At 52.4% G+C, this 20071-nt stretch overlaps 1 protein-coding gene across 1 annotated transcript; it reads left to right on the top strand.

Moving 5' to 3' along the window:
* Positions 1-323: 323 nt before the first annotated feature.
* On the top strand, positions 324-16501 carry IDH2 (isocitrate dehydrogenase (NADP(+)) 2). The gene is made up of 11 exons (XM_070358275.1): positions 324-546; positions 8881-8972; positions 10363-10528; positions 11021-11181; positions 11273-11416; positions 12268-12404; positions 12586-12737; positions 15080-15192; positions 15365-15462; positions 15537-15629; positions 16253-16501. The coding sequence occupies exons 1-11, from the start codon at positions 432-434 to the stop codon at positions 16338-16340; spliced, it is 1359 nt and encodes a 452-aa protein (XP_070214376.1). The 5' UTR covers positions 324-431; the 3' UTR covers positions 16341-16501.
* The last annotated feature ends 3570 nt before the right edge of the window (positions 16502-20071 follow it).

The raw sequence follows: 20071 nt of genomic DNA, 5'->3' as shown, positions 1-20071 counted from the left end.
TCCTGGAATGAGAGTTATTCCTCGCTAACGGGTCCCCCAATCCTCCAGCTCCCATCCCCTGCTCCCGAGTGCCAGTCGGTCTCAGCGTGTTCCAGGGTCTGGCCTTTACCTGTAGAGGGATCACGGTCTCACTCGCCTCTCGCTCCCGTGGAGCCGAGCCTCCTCCGGTGCCCAGAGAACCGCGCGGGGTGCGGGGGCGGAGCCTCGGCTGGTGCAGGGCCGGGGGAGGAGTCCCCCAGGCCGGACTCCGCCTCCTCCCGGTGAGGCCCAATAGGGTGGCGGCCCCGGCAGCCCCGCCCCGGCCCTGCCCGCGCGGCCCGCGCTTCGCAGGCCTTCGCAGCCCGCCGCCAGGCATCCGCCGGCGCTCGGATCTCGCCTACCCGGGTTCCTTCGTTCGCTCATCCGCCAGTCCGACCGCCCACCCGCTCGGGATGGCTGGTTACCTGCGGGTCGTACGCTCGCTCTGCAGAGCCTCTGGCTCCGGGTCGGCCTGGGCGCCAGCAGCCTTGACAGCCCCCAACTTGCAAGAGCAGCCGCGGCGCCACTGTGAGTGCCACGAGGAGGGTCCGGGCGGGGTGCGCGCCCGGCACCGCGACGTGGCGGCCTTCCGGGCGGGGACCAGCGAGCGCAACCCGGGACGCCCGCGGGCCGGGGACGGCGGGGTAGAGCACACAAAGAGCCGGCGCACGGGGGCTTGCTCCCTTGCCCCACCTTCCAGGCTGTGCCAGTCGCAGGGGTGGGGACTTGAAGAAAGGTGGCAACTGGTAGCCCGGGGCGATCTCGGCCCTTGCAGCCCTGTGCCCCCAGATTTTCCCGCAGGGGGTTCTGGGGGTATCCCGGGCTCAGAGGGTATCCTGCCCGCCCTGCGCTCCTGGAGGGAGACAAAGCAACCGAGTGGGTGCCGGAGCGCCTGGCCCGTTCCCCAGCGAGAGGGAGGGTCTCGGCGCGGTCCCCGATCAGACAAAGGAGGGGAGGGAGGAGGCAGCCACTTCCCCTTCCTTCTCACCCTGGGCGCTAGGTAACCCCTGCTCGCTGTCAGGCACTCGTCGGCTATTTTTGGAGCCTTTTAGGCTACAGCTGGAGGAGTGTCCTTTTTATTTTCGCTTTGTTTGGACGCCCCCGTTCTCCTTGTCGACGCACTTGAAGCTCCATCCTGGGGCCTGTCCTTGGCTTGACCGGCCTCTTCTCGCCAGCCGGCTCCCGCGCCACTCCTGGGCCCTGCCCAGCTCACCCGACCAGGAGACCTGGCAACCGAACCAAAATGTCACTTTTCCAAATCGTGCGTCATAACTTCTGTGGTACCCTTAGTCCACTGCTTCGGAGAGACGGCAGTAGTCTTTTTTTTTTTTTTTGGCCTTGCCAGGTCTTCGTTTCGGCATATGGGATCTAGTTCCCTTATTCGGGATCGAACTGGGGCCCCCTGTATTTGGAGCACGGAGTCGTAGCCACTGGACCACCAAGGAAGTCCCGAAACGACAGTAGTCTTGATAAGTAGGGCGTCCAGGGACGGGGGAGCCTGGTGGGCGGCCGTCTGTGGGGTCTCACAGAGTCGGACAACACTGAAGTGACTTAGCAGCAGCAGCAGCAGCCTGAACTTCCATTACCAAGGCAGGCTTGCCCCTCTGACATTGGTCTGCCCCCTGGCTGTCCATCGCAGGCTGCAAAAGGCAGGGAACAATGTGGGTCCCTTGGCCCTGGCTACTGCCTGTTGCCATGGAAACCCCTCTCCTGCCTGGCCCGCAGCCCCCTGGAGTGAGGACAAGCGGGTGGGGCCCAGGCAACTTGGTCTTACTGCTGGAGTAGGTAATCTTTAACCTAGTGTGGGAGCAGCTGACCAGAACCCAGAAAGGCCCCGGCCCTCTCCTTTCAAGGAGAAAGGGGCATTTCTGTTTTTGTATACTCATGGAATTTGTCTTTAAGGAGCCAGCCCTGCAACTCAAGGTTCCATGGGTCCCCAGACCCCAGACAAAGTTTCCCATATGGCACCACCTTCAGCAAAATATGGCAGGAGTTAGATACATTCGCCACTTCTCCCTTTTATTTTTTCTTCTGCACATATGGTAAAAAACAAAATTAAATTAAAAAAAAAAAAACCACATAAACAAGAAAACAGAGCCCCTTTGGGGGCCTGAATTTTGGTAACATGTAAAAAGAGCAGCCAGTGGCAGGTCCTTTCAGAAGCCCCTAAGAGGGGTTTAGTTATTAATGAGGAGAAAGCCTGGTGTTTGAGTTGGACATGCATGCGACCGTACAGTTGTGACCTCTGCTAGCTTGTTACTTGGCAACGCTGCTGGAGACAGAATACTTGGCATTCCCCTTGATGACAAGAAAAGAATATGCTTTGGCTAAAATACTCTTGTGTTTTTGCTGCCGGGTAATTCCCACACGTGTCTCTTTCTAGTTTTGCAACTCACAGGCCTCCTGCTGGTGGTGGTTTTGATAAGTTCGCCTGGGGAAGTGAGGGTGGGCTCTTCTCAACCGCTCAGCGGGAACTTTATCTGGCCTTCCTTCGCTCCGCTCCTAGCCTTGGAACTTCTTAATTTCCTCACCCCCCTGTTCCTCAACTTTTCAGATCTCCATGACCTGCTTCAGATCTTGGTGACTTGTTTACCCTTTTAGATTTCAGAGGAAATTATTTAACAATTGTTCGAAGTTGTGCAGACCTATCAGTAGTGTTCTTACGTGTTCTCCACTGAGCCTTGTTTCAGCTGCATCAGATAAGACCATAGCTACCCCATCAGACGTGGCGCTGCTGCTGCTGCTGCTGCTAAGTCGCTTCAGTCGTGTCCAACTCTTAGCGACCCCATGGACTGCGCCCGCCAGGTTCCTCCATCCATGGGATTTTCCAGGCAAGAGTACTGGAGTGGGGTGCCATTGCCTTCTCCGCAGATGTGGCGCTAGGGGTAAAGAAACCGTCTGCCAATGCAGGAGACATAAGAGATGCAGGTTGAGTCCCGAGTTGGGAAGCTCCCCTGGAGAAGGGCATGGCAGCCCACTCCAGTATTCTTCCCTGGAGAATCCCATGGACAGAAGAGCCTGACATCCATAAGGTTGCAAAGAGTTGGACACACTGAAGCGACTTAGCATGCACGTACCCCATCCAGGGTGTTTTGGGTGGTCATGTTTCGGCCCTGTAGGTTTTAAAGAAAAACTTCTGGAAGGGCCTGGGGCCTGTCCCCCAGATCCTTTATGGAAAGCTGAGGCCTCTTTTACTGATTCCAGGATGGGGTGTTGGAAATTGCTCTCTGATTACAGGAAGTCAGCCTTGTGACTTGCTCTGGAGTTTACACTTCTGTAAACCCATGTTTAAAATGCCAACAGATGGCAAATATTAACGCGATAAATTGTGAGCTACTCCAGCCCGTTACCTGGCCACCCAAGTACATTCGTGATGGTCTGGTGCCATTTCGTGGTGAGAACTCACCGGCCTCTGTGTGGTAAGGCATCCCGGGATGGGGGAGGGGATGGAGTAACTTTCTGACCAAAGAGTAGGTTATGACAGGGCAGCCCTGACCAGACTGAACTGACCGTAGCTTGACATTCATTCATGGACTTCAGCAAATATTGTGCTTCTACTATGTGCCAGGCACTGTGCCAGGGACACTCTGGGGACAGAGCTGGGCATAAGGGACAAAGACTTATGGAGCTTAAATCCTAATGTGAGGAAGGACAGTAGACAAGGTCGAAGTTGGCTAGTGTGATGTACGTGACAAGAGCCAAGGAGAACAAATAAGGCAGAAAGATACAGGCGAAGGTCTGGGTAGGGCTGCCAGGTAAGACCCCAGTGAATGAAGGATAGTAAGTCTCCTATACGACCTAGTTCTGTTCCTAAGACCCATTTGTTCGTAAGTCCAACAAAGTTAGCTTAGGTACCCAGCTAACACAATGGGCTATTTAGTACTGTACTGTGATAGGTTTATAATACTTTTCACATGAATGGTCCGTAAAAAAATAAAGAAAACATTTTTAATTGTACAGAACAGTGCCTTGAAAAGTACAGGAGTACAGTACAACACTGGCACACAGGTGCTGGCATCGAGTGAACAGGCACGAAGAGTTACTGAGTGGAGGTGGGAGACGGTAGAGCGGAAGGGTCGTCAGCAACATGAGACGGAGGGCAAGCTGCGGTGTCGCTCACGCCGGATGCTGGTGGCACGGGTTCCGGTTCCTTGCTGGAACCAGATGCATGTTCGAATCTTTGAAAGTCTGCATCTTGAAAGTTCATACGTAGGGGACTTACTGTACTGAGGGAATAAGGGAATGAAAACAGGCCGTTTAGTGTTCAGGGGAAGAGGGAATGCTGATGCCAAGGCCATGATGCAGGAGGGTACCTTTGCTTGTTGGAGAAGCAGAAAGTCAGGCTGGCTCAGAGCGTGCGATGGGAGATGAGATCAGGCTGTGGGGGTTGGGGGGGCTTGTAGGCCACTTTGGAGGATTTTGGCCTTTTCTGAGTGAAAGAGGAGGCTTTTCAGGGCTTTGAGAAGAGTGTAACTTGATTTACATTTTAACAGGACCGTTGCTAGCATCAGGGACCTGGTAGGAGGGTTGCTTGGACCTTGGTGGCAGTTGGATTCTGGGCTTATTTTGTAGGAAGAGCCGGTAGAATGTTTGTGATGGTTTGGACGTGGATGCAAGAGAAAGGCAGGCGTGAAGGAGGACACCAAAGAAAATGCTAGAGCCTCTTCTGGAATTGCTGCCCAGCCTTCTTGAACCCTCAGGAATTGGGGGCTTCCCCCGACATTCTACTAGGTCTCTCTGCTGACAGGAGCGTGGGTGGGAATGTGGTGCAACCAGTTACGTAGACAGAGGCGGGTGAGGGGTGCCTATCACGGGAGGGCCCTTTAGCCCAGAAGCTAGATCTCTTTACTTGAGCAGCAAGTAGATCCTGAAACCCGGGCTGGGTTTTGAAATCCTTACTCCATGTTCCCTGGCTGGGAGTTGGCCTAACGGACCTCTTGGGACTGGTGTAATTCCATCCTACACTCGGCCCAAGAGGATAGTATTTGTGCAGTGGGTCATCTGAAGATTTCATGGTGACTGTTACTTGGATTTCAGGTCACCTGTCACCACCTGTCTCCCAGAGAGAGGCAGATGGTGGGGTTGTCTCCACCATAGTGGCTAAACAATAGGCAAGCTTTCAAACTCAGATGCCTTGGGGTGCTCTGGAGGGCACGTGGCAGGGCTCGGACAGAGGGAGAGGCTACCTCTATCAGCCTGTCCTTCATCCTTGCTGTGGGCGAGCAGGGGCTCAGTGGGATGAAGTGACTCCTTCTTTAAGAGGGACTGGATTTTTATGTATAATCTTTTTTTTTTTTTTAACTGGTTTAAACTGGTTTAAAAAGCATTTTTTAATTTCTTATTTTTTTACGGTGGTAAAACTGCACAAGAAGAACTTCCACCTTAACCATTTTCATGTGTGCAGTTCAGCGGAGTAAAATACACTCACCTTGTTGTTCAGCAGTCTCCACAGCTTTTTCATCTTGCAAAACTGAAGCTCGGTACCCATTAAACAACTCTGCCTCCTTTCCTCCCCGCCCCCGCCCCTGGTAACCACCATTCTACTTTCTGTTTCTGTAATTCTGACCACTCTAGGTACCTCATGTAAGTAGAATCGGACAATATTTGTGTTTTGTGTGACTGTCTTGCTTCACTTAGCAGGATGTCCTCAAGTTTTTTTTCCACGTTTAGCACGTGTCAGCATTCCTTCCTTTTTAAGGCTGAATAGGCTTTCGTTGTCTATATATAGCACATTTTAAAAAATATTCAGATTAAAATGTATTGTTCTTCTGAGTCAGGTATAGGAATTGTGAAAAGCTTGGGTGATATAGTTATTAAATCCTTACATACTTAATACTATTTCTAATTTATTATGAGTTACTTCCCAAAAATGTTAGTCACAGCTGAATTGAAAAAGTATTTGAGTACTACATAAAGTTTCCATGCTATGCTAAGTCACTTCAGTCGTGTCCGACTCTCTGTGACCCCATGGATTGCAGCCTAACAGGCTCCTCTGTCCATGGGATTTTCCAGGCAAGAGTATTGGAGTGGGGTGCCATTGTCTTCTCCGAAAGTTTCCATAGGAGCAGGCATATAAGGCTTTGTCATATACTTATGGAGAATTGTTGTAGTTGTTACAGTTTATGAGGTCCCCAGTTTGACTTAATGGGTTGAATAAGTCTCTGCTACTAGCTGCATTGTAATTTCCAAAAGTAATAATGCATGTAATTAGAAATAAAATAAGAAAAACTTTTTTTTTTAACTTTTTATTTTGTATTGGGATATAGCCGATTGACGGTGTTGTTTAGATTCCACATATAAGGGATGTCATACGATGTTTTTCTTTCTCTGTCTGACTTGCTTCACTCAGTATGACACTGTCTAGGTACATCCATGTTGCTGCAAATTATTTCATTCTTTTTAATGGCTGAGTAATATTCCATTGTATATATGTACCACATCTTCTTTATCCATTCCAATAGAGAAGCTTTTTAAATTAAAGATCTTCTTCTCAAAAACAAATAAGTTATTTGGGAAAGGTGGTGATGTTGTTTATATAAGTATACCACATTGTAAGTCTGATCCAAAGGGAATTTACCATTGTGGAATTTGAAACAAAAGAACAAGTGGCAAAGGCTATTGAGGTAGGGCCAGATCCATCCCTGAAACTTGGAAGCGCTTCCTTTTTTAGTTTGAAAGCAAGTACATCCATGTTTAAGTTGTGTGGGGCTCAGTTTTGGAAAAAACTCAGAATCATGAACATAGTTTAACTTTTTGGCGAAAAGTTTTTTCTTAAACATCCTGGATTAGTTTCCAAAAGGTTCTTTTCTCGTCTTGAATGTTCATATCACACTTTATTTCTCCATTCATCTGTTGATGGACACTTGGGTTGCTTCCACCTCTTGGCTATTGTGAATAATTCTGTTGTAAACATGGTTACACAGATAACTTTTTGAGACCCGGCTTTTAGTTATTTAATCAATTTTTTGAGGAACCGTCATACTGGTTCCCATAGTGGCCCCACCATTTTCTATTCTCACTAGCAATGTACAGGGGTTCCAATTTCCATCCTCATCAACACTTGTTACTTTATGGCTTTTGTTTTTGTTTTGATAGTAGCTGTCTTAAGGGGTGTGAGGTGGTGTCTCATTGTGGTTTTGGTTTGCATTTCCCTAATGATTAGTGATGTTGAACATATTTGTATGAGCTTATTGACGGTTTTTTGAGAAATAGCTATTCAAGTCCTTTGCCCCTTTATTAATCAGGTTTGTTGTTGTTGTTGAAAGGGCCTGTTTTTTTAAGCCTTGGTCACCAAACAGCATTAAAAAAAAAAAAGGAAAAAAAAAAAAAAAGACCCACTACAAAATGACCCACCCCACAAACAAAATGAGCCACAAACAAACAAGAAGACCCACCCCACAAACAAAATAAGCCTCTGCTGCTGTGGCTCACACCTCCGATCCCTGTTCCCAGCTCCTTTGGGCAGTTGCTTTGAGGAAGGCTGACACTTGACTTTGATAATAATGCCTCTTGCTCTCTCTGTTATCAATGGTGATAGTGATAGGGTTAGTCGCTCAGTCGTGTCCGACTCTTTGTGACCCCATGGACTGTAGCCCGCCAGGCTCCTCTGTCCATGGGATTCTCCAGGCAAGAATACTGGAGTGGGTTGCCTTTCCCTTCTCCAGGGGATCTTCCCAACCCAGGGATTGAACCTGGGTCTCCTGTATGACGGGTGGATTCTTTACCATCTGAGTCGGTTTTCCTTCCCCCCCTCATTCTTTAAGGGTGGGCACTGCTGTGTTGAGGTGTTTCAGGAAAGGCCATTTACCCTCGACACCTGGTTGTAAATAAGCGGGCCCTGTGGTCTCTGAGGGTTTGACATTTGCATACACAGCTGGGAGGGCTGCCTGCTGTGGTCTTGACATTGAACTCCCCCACTGAGGTGTGGTGTCCACAGGCTGCTGTGCCTGAAGCTCAGAGCTTGAGTGGAGCCCAAGCTGAGGCTGAAACCTTTAGGACTGGCCCCAAATGGACCTCTCCTTAGGGATTTGGATTATGGTAGCCTTAGTACATTTAAAGGTCTTCCCCTGGTAGCTCAGCGGTGAAGGTTCCACCTGCCAAGAAAGAGACGGGGGTTCGATCCCTGGGTCAGGAAGATCCTCTGGAGAAGGAAATGGCAACCTGTTCCAGTATTCTAGCCTGGAGAATTCCATGCATGGACAAAGGAGCCTGGCAGGCAACAGTCCATGGGGTCCCAAAGTGTTAGACATGACTGGGCAACTTAACAGCAAGTACATTAAAAGAAATTGATGGCTCTCATCACATTAACTCATAGAAGATGCATCTGAAAATTAAGCGAGCTAGCTCTACAACAGCCCAACAGGTCCAACAGGTTTCTGCAGGGCCACTCCTGCTTTAGACCAGACTTGCTGAAGGTCCAAAGTCCCCACTGCACCTTGGGAGGAGCTGGAGCAGTGCCAGCCGTGTTCCATCTTGTTCCCTGGGGGAAGAAATATTTGGAGCCTGTGTTTGCTTTCTGCTTCTCTCCGTCTGGCCCACAGGGGCATCCAGAGGCTATGCTTGAGCCAAGGCCCTGGGATCTATCCTGACCCTGACACAAGCCATGCTCCCTGGGTCTCATTTTTCTTCCTTTTTAGATTAAAAAAAAAAAAATCTGTTTGCACATCTTTGGAGAGTGAGTCATCCGGCTGCACATAATTCACTTGCTGCTTCTGCAGGAGGGGGAGCGAATGCTGGGCAGTGGGACCTGGCTGACACGCCTCCCTGCGTGGTGAAGGGTGGGTCTGGCCAGGAGGAGAAGGGCTCTCCCACCGACCTCCTCTTCTCACGGCTGTGATATGCTGTGCGTGTGTCTGGTTCTAGATGCCGACAAGAGGATCAAGGTGGCGAAGCCAGTGGTGGAGATGGACGGCGATGAGATGACCCGTATTATCTGGCAGTTCATCAAAGAGAAGGTAGTTCCCTCCCAAAGTGGGCGGCCTTGCACGTGGCCGGCTGGGCTCAGTGATCAGTCCCAGCTCCCGTCTCCTGAGCCCTGCTTCAGGTCCCCGGGATTCACCCATCACCCTGGTGGGCAGGAGCAACCCTATTTGTCTCCTTCCACCCACCCTTCTGTCATGTCCAGACCACTCATGGGCCTTGTTATTTTATTTATTTTTAAAATATTTATTTATTTGGCTGCATTGGGTCTTAGTTGTGGCTCTCGGGCTCAGTTCCACAGCATGTGGGATCTTATTTCCCAGACCAGGGATTGAACCCACATCCTCTGAATTGGAAGGCAGGTTCTCAACCACTGGATCACCGGGGGAGTCCCTGCTCTTATTATTTTTTAAAATACTTCTTTTTTTGGCTGTGTCAGGTCTTCACTGTACCATGGGGGACTTTTTCGTTTCGGCCTATGGACTTTAGCCGTGATGCAGTCTCAATAGTGATGGTGCGTGGACTTAGATCAGGCACGGGACTGTCCTCAGCCATCTTTGTCTTGTACCAAGGTTAAAGCATTTTAAAGAATGTGATTAAACATAATCGCATATCATGTCTTTTTTTTTGGCTAAATTAAGCTTTTGTTTTACTCTTCAGATTAATTAACACATATATACAGATACAGGAAATATAAGAAACACACTGGAGGAATTCAATCTATGTTGCAGATTGCATATTTATCTCCTTTCAGAGAGCTGGCACAGGTTGACTTATCCTTTAGGAATTTCTTTTTTGTTTTTAATTTATTTTTTATTGAAGTACAGTTGAGTATGTTGTCTTGATCCACTGCGTTCCGATGCACTCCCTTGAGGGAGTGAAAGATGAGCAGGGATCATGAACCTTTCCTTAGCGGTCTGGGGAGGTCATCGTGAGTCGTGGCGTGGTGTCTGTTGGGGACAGTGATGTGTTTGAGCCACCACTGCAGGTGGTTCCCAGGGTGGCTGCTTGACTGCTCCAGAGTCTCTGTGGGCTGGGTCTGCCCAGGGGAATACACGGTCCATGTGAAGACCCCCGCCTTGTGTGTCTGTCCCCAAGAACAAGGTTGAGAATTGCCGCTTCTGAATGGGGAAGGAGAGGGAACCCACTGTTCGGAGAACTCTAGATGTGTTTGGAGTGGGGTTTGGCTGAGTTGATGGGCCACTGCGGGGGATCGGTGGTGTTTTATGTGGTCCACGCTGGGGAAGAGCCCTCCAAGGGGCTTCAGCCTGATCTGCCAGCTTCTCTCCAGAGCCCCAGCTTCCTGCCAGCTTTGGCCAGCCCTCCAGAAGTCTTTCCTCTTCCCCTTCCACACGGGGTGAACCCAGGTGCCCCTGAATCCCAGTCAATCTGGGCTGATGCCTGGCCCTGGCTGTCTGTTTCTAGCTCATCCTGCCCCACGTGGACGTCCAGCTCAAGTATTTCGACCTGGGGCTCCCGAACCGTGACCAGACCAATGATCAGGTCACCATCGACTCCGCGTTGGCCACCCAGAAGTACAGTGTGGCTGTGAAGTGTGCCACCATCACCCCCGACGAGGCCCGTGTGGAAGGTGCGAGGGGGTGGGGGTGGGGCGGCTGGGACGGTGGGGGTGGGGACAAGGAGTTGGAGGGTCGCTGTCTTAGGCTGAGCCTGGCGGGTGGGGCTGGAAGCACAGCGTCTGGACTGAGGCTGTGTGTTGCCAGGTTCGTCAGGCTGGGCTCTGCCCAGCGTGAAGCGGCAGTGATACGGCTGACAGAGCGCTCACCGTGTGCCAGCTACTGTTCTGGGCACTTTACACACAACATGCATTTAAGTCTCACAACAAGCCAAAAGGCCAGGGGTTTTATCAACGGTTTCGTTTTATGAGCTCTTGCCTGAGGTGACACAGCTGGATCTTGAAGCTAAGAAATCTGATTCAGGAGCGCCCATGGCCACTCTCGACTCTGCTGCTTCCCCAGGGTGGTTTTTAGGAGCCCCCTTCTAGCTACATTCCCGCTTAGGTTTCAAATCCTGGTCGGAAGGTTTGGGCTGCAGTGGGGCCACTTCATCTTTGTCCTCATAGAGTTCAAGCTGAAGAAGATGTGGAAGAGCCCCAATGGAACCATCCGGAACATCCTCGGGGGAACGGTCTTCCGGGAGCCCATCATCTGTAAGAACATCCCGCGTCTCGTCCCTGGCTGGACGAAGCCCATCACCATTGGCAGGCATGCCCACGGCGACCAGGTTGGCCCCGGTGGGAGTGGGGCTCCGAGGGCCTGGGACAACCTGCCCCCAGCTGGAGCCCTGGGCCTGAGCCATCTTCTCGTCTCTGCAGTACAAAGCCACAGACTTTGTGGTTGACCGGGCTGGCACGTTCAAGGTGGTCTTCACCCCGAAGGATGGCAGCGGCCCTAAGGAATGGGAGGTGTACAACTTTCCTGCTGGTGGCGTGGGCATGGGCATGTACAACACGGATGAGGTGAGCAGCGGCTCCTGGGCTCCCTCCCCCTCCTATGTCCTGTCTCCAGCCACATCGGGTTGGGGGTTCTGACTCTTCCTGTGTCGGTGGCCTGAAGGTCTGAGGCCTGAGAGCAAATGCATCTTTAAGTGTATTCAGGGGGCCCTATGGTACGCCTAGCATCCTGTGCTCATTCTCGGGTGCGTCTTGGGGCATATTGGTTGTCAGCTCTTGGTTTACAGCAAACTCGGTAAGTGCTTCTTTCCCTCCCTACCCCCATTTCTTGGCTTTCCTTTCCTCTGTGGTTGGCCTCATTCTTAGGCCGTGAAGAAATGGCCAACACTGGCTCCGGGCTTATCCCTGCCAACTTGGCTATCCTGGCAGAAAAGAGCCTTTTTGGCTCCTGGTTCCAGCAAAAGTAGATGGCTTGGGTCACATGGCCATCTCCCAGCCAATCATGAAGGCCCAGGGGAGGAAGGGCTCTGACTGGATAAACCCGGGACACAGGAAAGACAAGTAGGTGGGCTGAGGGCATGGCCCCACCCTAGCCATATGGTTTTGGAAATGGGGAAGGTGATAGCTTTTCCAAGTAAAGCTGGGGGTCTGCTTTCTCCCAGAAATTGGGAGTAGGGTGCTGGGCCAGCAGCAACAGCAGATGCTCACTCCAGGAAAATAAAAAGTGAAAGTGTTCGTCGCTCAGTCGTGTCTAACTCTCCATGTCTGTAGCCCGCCAGGCTCCTCTGTCCACGGAATCCTCACTCCAGAGGGCTGGGTGAACCCTGACTGCCTGGGTCGAGTGCGGGGAGGGGACTGCTGTTCCCAGGGCTGGGCCTGCCCGGGGGACCACTCCAGGGACCTCTCTCTCCCTGCAGTCCATCTCAGGTTTTGCACACAGCTGCTTCCAGTATGCCATCCAGAAGAAGTGGCCGCTCTACATGAGCACCAAGAACACCATCCTGAAAGCCTACGACGGGCGCTTCAAGGACATCTTCCAGGCCATCTTTGAGAAGTAATGGCTTCTCCCTTTACTGTTTCCCAGGGAGTCCATGACCCTCCTTCCTGGTCCGCTCAGTCTTACCCACCCGGGGAGGCTGTCCTAGTGTGTCTGTCTTGGCCCTGAGACTCAGGGAGGGATTCCCCAACCTGTCAGCCTCCTGCCCTCTCCTCACCACAAGCCCTTTTGCTCCCAGGCACTACAAGACTGAGTTCGACAAACATAAGATCTGGTATGAGCACCGGCTCATTGATGACATGGTGGCTCAGGTCCTCAAGTCCTCAGGCGGCTTTGTGTGGGCCTGCAAGAACTACGATGGAGACGTGCAGTCGGACATCCTGGCCCAGGGTACGCGCCCCGCGGGGATGGGGTGGACCGTCGTTTTTCCCTTGCTGGGAGAGAGGGTGGGCCGGGAGTCGGGGCGCTGGTTTGCACACCCTTTTGGGAGGAAACTGCTCCAGTGGAGCAGCTGGACTGGGGCTTGCCTGCTCATCACAGGGTCTGCTGTAGACACATGGACCAGGCGCTCTCTGGTGTCTGAGTGAGGAAGGGTCATCTGTTATGTTTGGACTGGGGTATTGCTGAGGCTGCTGTTCCAGAGGAAGTAGTCCACAGCAATTTAGGTCCTAAAGGCCAGGCTTGTTAGCCCTGAGGTTGTTCCCATCCGTGAAAGGGCCTATCCATGCAGGAGATGTTCCTGTCCATGCAGGAGACTCAAGAGACACAGGTTCAGTCCCTGGGTTGGGAAGATCCCCTGGAGGAGGGCACGGCAGCCCACTCCAGTATTCTTGCCTGGAGAATCCCATCGAGAGAGGAGGCTGGTGGGCTACAGTCCATGGGGTCACAAGGAGTCAGACATGGCTGAAGTGACTTAGCACAGCACAGCGCATGGAAGGGCCAGGTGACTCTGCTTGGCTCCAGATTTGGACGAGGTTTGGCTGTAGTAGAAAAATGGGAGTAAGTATTCGGTTGACTGAAAAGTTTGTTCAGGTTTTTCTGTAACATCTTTGGCCAAGTTTTTAGCCAACCCAGTACAACCAGATGCTCTTTAAATTGCAAAGAATTTGTTCTGCACAGTAAATCTTGTGGATATAGGAGAATATTGGGGGATGATGGCAAACCCCCCAGCCCTACAGCATCCTAAAAGACAAGCTGAGTTGCAGCAGAAAGCCATTAGGGAGGAGCAGAAAGAAATATTCAGTTGTAATGGGAACGAGGGGCTTCCCAGGTGATTCAGTGGTAAAGAATCTGCCTGCCAATGCAGGAGACGAGGGTTCAATCCCTGGTCCAAGAAGATCCTCTGGAGAAGGAAATGGCAACTCACTTCAGTATTCTTGCCTGAGGATCCCATGGACAGAGGAACCTAGGCTCCAGTTCATGGGGTCGCAGACAATTGAGCAGGCACAGATACAGTCATCTTATTGGGACTGAGAGCAAGAAAGATAATGGGAAGAGGCAACATGTATGCATAGGGAGTGGAAGAGAAACCAGGCTCTGTGAGAGAGGGAGGCGAGGTCTAGCTCCCATGAGGAAAAAGTAAAACCCATGTCAGGCTGCAGTGAAAAGGCAGAGGGTCTCTGTACTTCATAAAAACCTTCGACTTTATTTTGAAAAGTTCAGTGTGACCCTCTCACTAGAACAATTCCTATCTAGGATGGAAGGATGACAAGCCCTAGCACACAAGAGAAAGGCATGAAGTGTATAAGGACTAGTGAGTATGAAGGTCCCACATGAAAATGGAGAAGGGATCCCCCTTTCTCTGCCCCAACAGCAAAAATTCTTAGGCAAATAATTTCCCTCTAGAAGTTGCCCACTTTTTCTTTCTTGGGCATTTATAGTTCTTATTATGGTGCTGTGGGGTGCTTTTGAAGCCCAGGAGACCTTGACCATAGTAAACATTGACATCTGGATTTGAAAAAATTTGGAAGTAGATCACAAAGCTCTTTTTAAATTTTTAAATATTTATTGTTTTTTTGACTGTGCCAGGTCTTTGTTGTGGCATACAGGATCTTTGATCTTTGTTGCCGCCCTTTGGGATCTTTAGTTTCGTCATGTGGGATCTAGGTCCCTGACCGGGGATCGAACCTATGCCCCCTGCTTTGGGAGTGATGAGTTTTATCCACTGGACCACCAGGGATGTCCCAAATCGTAAAACTTTCAAGTGGCCTAAAAGAGCAGAGAGCTTCCTGGGTAGCTCAAACAGTAAAGAATCTGCCTGCATTTTGGAAGACCTGGGTTTGATCCCTGGGTTGGCAAGATCCCCTGGAGGAGGGCATGGCAACCCATTCCAGTATTCTTGCCTGAAGAATTCCATGGACAGAGGAGCCTGGCGAGCTACAGTGTGTGGGGTTGCGAAGAGTCGGACACGACTGAGCAACTAACACACATACTCAAAAGAGCAGATAAAGTGATGACTGTAAAATAGCTGGCCACAGGCTTTATTCTTCCTGCTTGAATGAGCCTCTTGGTCACCTGCCAGGGTAGGTGGGTAGAACTTTGGAGCGGGGGGAGTCTTGCGCCCTGGGGGGCCATAGATTCTGGGGCACGTGGAGGTAGGGGATGTGGGTGTATGCCAGCAGGTGAATGAGAACCACCTCTGAGTGCCACCTGCCCTGTGCTGGGCCCTGGAGACCCAACACAAGTGCCTGAGGAGAGGTGCTGGCACTGAGGGGGGTCTTCCTGCTCTCCAGGCTTTGGCTCCCTTGGTCTGATGACGTCCGTGCTGGTCTGCCCGGATGGGAAGACCATTGAGGCTGAGGCTGCTCATGGCACAGTCACCCGCCACTATCGGGAGCACCAGAAGGTGAGTGCCAGGGCGGTGGCTGCGTGCCCTTCTATCCCTGGAGCCCAAGCCCACTGGCCCTGAGGGCTGGGTGCATGGGCCTGGTCCTGTCAGTCTAGAGGGGGCATCCGTGTCCAAGGGGCCTTTTCATTGGCTGCTTGGCTCTTCATCCCCCTGCGACCTCTTCCTCCAGGGCCGGCCGACCAGCACCAACCCCATCGCCAGCATCTTTGCCTGGACGCGTGGCCTAGAACACCGGGGCAAGTTGGATGGGAACCAGGACCTCATCAGGTGAGTTGGTTCTGGGCAGGTTCTGGGCTCCAGCTCCATACAGCTGGGGTCTCACTCTGCCCCGTGCCCTGCAGGTTCGCCCAGACCCTGGAGAAGGTGTGTGTCGAGACGGTGGAGAGCGGAGCCATGACCAAGGACCTGGCGGGCTGCATCCACGGCCTCAGCAAGTGAGTGGTCTGGGGTCAAGGCAGGGCTGGGCTTCCGGGGGCTCAGGGTCAGGTGGATCGTAGCCCAGGGTCCCTTGTAGAGGCTTCTTCCTAAGTCAGCTTGGCTGCCAGGGGACAGGACAGGTCCATGGCCCTGAGTGATGGTGGCTGGGGCTAGCCTCCCCACACCAGGCTCAGTGAATGGGTCCCTGTCCCTAGGCCGGCTGCTCAGAACCTTCCATCCCCTGCCACAACCACCTCCTGGCTTCTCTCAGAAGAGCTTTACTGAGCTGCCTGTTGTAATCTGGAAAAGCAAAGCCAAGCCTCGCTGGGTTCCTGTTGAGTTTGCTGTGGCCCCCTCCCCCGCTTTTTTTTGCCCACTCCATGCTGTATGTAGGATCTTAGCTCCCCGACCAGGGATTGAACCTGCACCCCCTGCAGTGGAAGTGCAGATTCTTAACCACTGCACCACCAGGGAAGTCCCGTTGTGGCCTCTTGACAGTGCGCTCCAGGTAGCCTCTGGCCTGTAGCCCTCTGCACAACGGCACGAGAAGCCTACTGTCTGGATGCTGCCCTGGATGGGGCGGCAGCGGCGGGGCGGTGTCTGCCAGAACCACTCTCACATGCACATGCTCTCTCGACAGTGTGAAGCTGAACGAACACTTCCTGAACACCTCGGACTTCCTGGACACCATCAAGAGCAACCTGGACAGAGCTCTGGGCCAGCAGTAGCGGGCCAGGGTTGCTGCCAGCTGCCGAGCTGGCCGGGCCGGAGGCGAGCGGGCAGCCAGGGGTCCCCCTGCCCCCCCGACCGACACGCCCCGCGGCGGAGGGTGAGCCTCTTAGCCCCTGTTAGGAGGCCTTTCTAGGGGACGTTTTTTTTTTTTTTATAAGCAAGAAGTTTTTAAAAGTATCTGTGTGTTTCCCCTCATGGTGACGTGAGGCAGAAACAGTGTGTTTTACCTCAGCCGGTGGTATCTTTTGCATACTGTAATTTATATTGCCCTCGGGACACATGGTGCCATATTTAGCTACTAAAAAGTTCTTCACAAAACAGGTCTGCTGTGTTTGTCCCTGAGGGGAAGGAGGCAGCCAGGGCTGAAGAGGCAGACGCCTTCAAAGGGCTGGTGGGTTCCAGCAGGGGCAGATTGGGACGCCCAGGCCGCCGCAGGCCTCTGCGGTCCAGGGGCCGGGTGCGGGGGGTGGGGGTGACCGGGCAGCAGGTCTTCGTGGGGCGTTCACTGGGATTTCCCAGCACGTTCTGGTTTCTATATCCTCTTCTCCTTTTCCCACTTGATTCTGGTTATACTTTTTTGTGTTTTGTTGTTGCTGTTATTGTTGGTTTTAACCAACAATATTTTTTGTCATTGTTGGTTTTAACCTTCTAAATGTCTCCAGACCTCTTGATTTGCCTGTTTCTCAGTCCTCAAAACAGGTCCCACAGAGTCACCGCCTCAGTTCTCTTGCCCACGGTTGCTTAGAGCTTGAGCCTGGTAGTGTGCGTGGGGCTCCCGTGTGGTTGGTCCGGGCCACTGAATCCCAGACTCGGGCTCCTCTTCACTATTCTTTGGCAAAACTAGAACACTAAGATTATAGAGTTGTTTATACATGCTAGTGGTAAAGAACCTGCCTGCCAACGCAGGAGATGTAAGAGATGTGGTTCGATCCCTAGGTTAGGAAGATCCCCTGAAGGAGGGCATGGCCACTCACTTCAGTATTCTCGCCTGGAAAATCCCACGGACAGAGGAGCCTTGCGAGTTACAGTTCATAGGGTCACAGAGTCGGACTGAAGCGACTTGGCAAGCAAGCAAGCAATACAGCTAAACAGATCCAATTTAAAGGGCTGTGCTTTATGCAGGGATTATATTCTACTTTTGGTGTTAAATGTCCTGGGCAAGAGTTGTGACTTTTTTTTTTTTTTTGGCCATCCTGTGTGGCTTATGAGTCTTGGTTCTGTGACCAGGATGGTACCCAGAACCTTTACTGTTAAAGTGCAGTCTTTAAAAAAAAAAAAAAAAGTGCAGTCTTGTGCTCAGTCGTGTCCAACTCTTTGTGACTCCATGGACTATAGCCCGCCAGGTTCCTCTGTCCATGGGATTTCCCAGGAAAGAATATTGGGAGTGGGTTGCCATTTCCTCCTCCTGACCCAGGGATCAAACCCGTGTCTCCTGCATTGGCAGGCAGATTCTTTACTACCACACCACCTGGGAAGCCCATACCTGGTCTCAGGTCTTGACTTGAAAAAAATAAACACTTGGCAACCCGAAGTCCATTTCCCATATTTGGGCGGGCTCTTGTAGGCTCCTGAAACCAGATACCTGGAAGCTTTGAGATGGGCTCCTAGGCGCCCATCTCCATGGAGGTGTTTTAAGCCCATTCTTTCCCAGTCATCACTGGAATCCCAGGGCTGGAGGAGGAAAGGCTGGCATGCTGGCTGTGCCCGGACCAGCTCCTGGGGGAAGCTCAAGGTTTCCAGCCCTTCTTCCCCATCAGTGAACAGCCAAGGGCTGGCAGCTCCCCAGGAGACACAGCCTCTGAAGCCCAGTCTGGCACCAGGAGCTGGCTTCTGTCCTGGAGGCCTGTTGGTGGGAAAGCAGCTTTTCTCTACAAGTGGTAGGAATTCTGGGGTCTTGGCCGGCACCCCTTTCTCATGGGCTCAGAGCCCTGCAGGTGGCCATTCTAGTGGGAAGGACGGTCAGGTGCTCCTCTGGGCCCCCTGGAGAATGAAGTACTCATAGGGGGTTCCTTCCCGGGAAAGGGTGAGAACAGTTCCACCCAGAACCATGGAAAGAAGCACTCGCAGTCACCTCACTAAAGAATATTCATTTATTTATAATTATTGCTAAGTAAACTTCTCTTTGAAACAGGAACATAAAAACACAGTAGGGCTTTGCACGAGTGGAATTTCTAAAACAGTTGGTTCGTATACATGTCAAAATAAGTTAGAATGGAGTTCGTCCAGGAGTTTCCAAGTCACATGAGAGGCCTCAAGAGCCTCTTCTGAACAGGTTGGGGCAGGGCAGGGCAGGGTGAGGACTGGAGCCTTGCTGAGACCGCCGCCCTCGCCCCCCCAGCTCAGATTGTGAGTTGTGCTGCTGCTTCCTTCTCTCAGCCTTGCCCAGGTCCAAGGCACGGGGCAGGGGTGGGGGTGGGGGGTTGTTCAAGTATGGAACCTCTCAGAGGGCTGGTGCTGATGGCGGGGCTGGGGGAAGACAGGAGAGCGCCAGCCTGGGGGCTGGACCTTGTCCTGTGGGCTTCCAAGACCAAGGCCACCGGGTGGCCGGAAAGAGGAGGAGGAGGAGATATGGGTTTTTGTTTTTGGTACCTGGGGTGGGGGGAGAAGACGTGGTGGAAAGAGGTAGTTTGCAGGGGACAACGCTTCTGCTCAGCAGGAGAAAATGTCATCTACAGTGACGGGGTCACTGCCACCTGAGGGTCGTCATGGCGGGCACCTGGGAGGCTGGGGGCCTCGGGGTCTAAAGAGCCACACTTGGGGTGAGTGAGGACCCCCAGTCCTCCCATTTGCTGCTCAGCATGAACTCTAGTGAAGAAGGAAGGGGGACCTGGCTGCCTGATCCTGAGGCTTCTGTGTCCTCCCCTCCCCCCATCCTGATCTCAGCCACCCTGAGGCCTGGCTTGTGTGTGTGTGTGTGTGTGTGTGTTAGTCACCCAGTTGTGTCCAACTCTTTGCCACCCCATGGACTGTGGCCCGCCGGGCTCCTCTGTGCATGGGGATTCTCCAGGCAAGGATACTGGAGTGGGTTGCCACTGGTCCTTCAGGAAGGACACAGCTCTGGGGGCACCTCCTCCCAGCTGCTCCCTGGGGCCCGTGGCCTCACCTCCTGTGCCTTTGCGGATGGCCCTGCCTGCCCCCACTCCCACCCCATCTCACAGTCCTCAGGGTGCGAGTGGGTGGGAGTCTGGGTGCCCTGGCATTCCTCAGTGTGCTCTTTCACCGTCCCGGGGGCCCTGCAGTCTTTTTCAGCTCCGAGGCAGGAGCTGGGGACAGAGAGGCTGAGAGCGGGCAGGCATGGGAGCTCTGGCCGCTGCTCTGAGCGGCATGGAGCGAGTCACTGGCGGGAGGGGCCGGGCAGGGGTGGAGGGCCTGCCAGGCTCTGCCCCTTCCTGCCTCTCGCCCTCGCCTCCTGAGGCTTCCTGCCCACAGCTGCACGCGCCCTCCAGGGCCAGACCAGCAAGTACCCCCTCCATCCCCACCCCGAGTCCCTGGGCTGCTCTTGGTTGGTTGGGGAGCCACAAAGCATGCACAGCACACAAGAAAGCTTCCGCTGGGAAAAAGAAAATGATGTCCATCAGAAAAGAGAATAGGTGACGCAGATTTGGAAAGAAAAAAAAATAAATTACCTTCAAAATACCCCCCTTTGCTCAAAAAAAAAAAAAAAAAAAAAAAAAAAAAAGTTTTTTTGTTTTTTTCCTCTATGGTCTTCCTTTTTAAAATATGTTGC

Source organism: Bos mutus, chromosome 21 (genome assembly GCF_027580195.1).
Source record: "Bos mutus isolate GX-2022 chromosome 21, NWIPB_WYAK_1.1, whole genome shotgun sequence".
NCBI classification, from domain to species: Eukaryota; Metazoa; Chordata; class Mammalia; order Artiodactyla; family Bovidae; genus Bos; species Bos mutus.
Note: the sequence above shows the minus strand (reverse complement) of the source record. Positions and strands in the feature narration are given on the sequence as shown.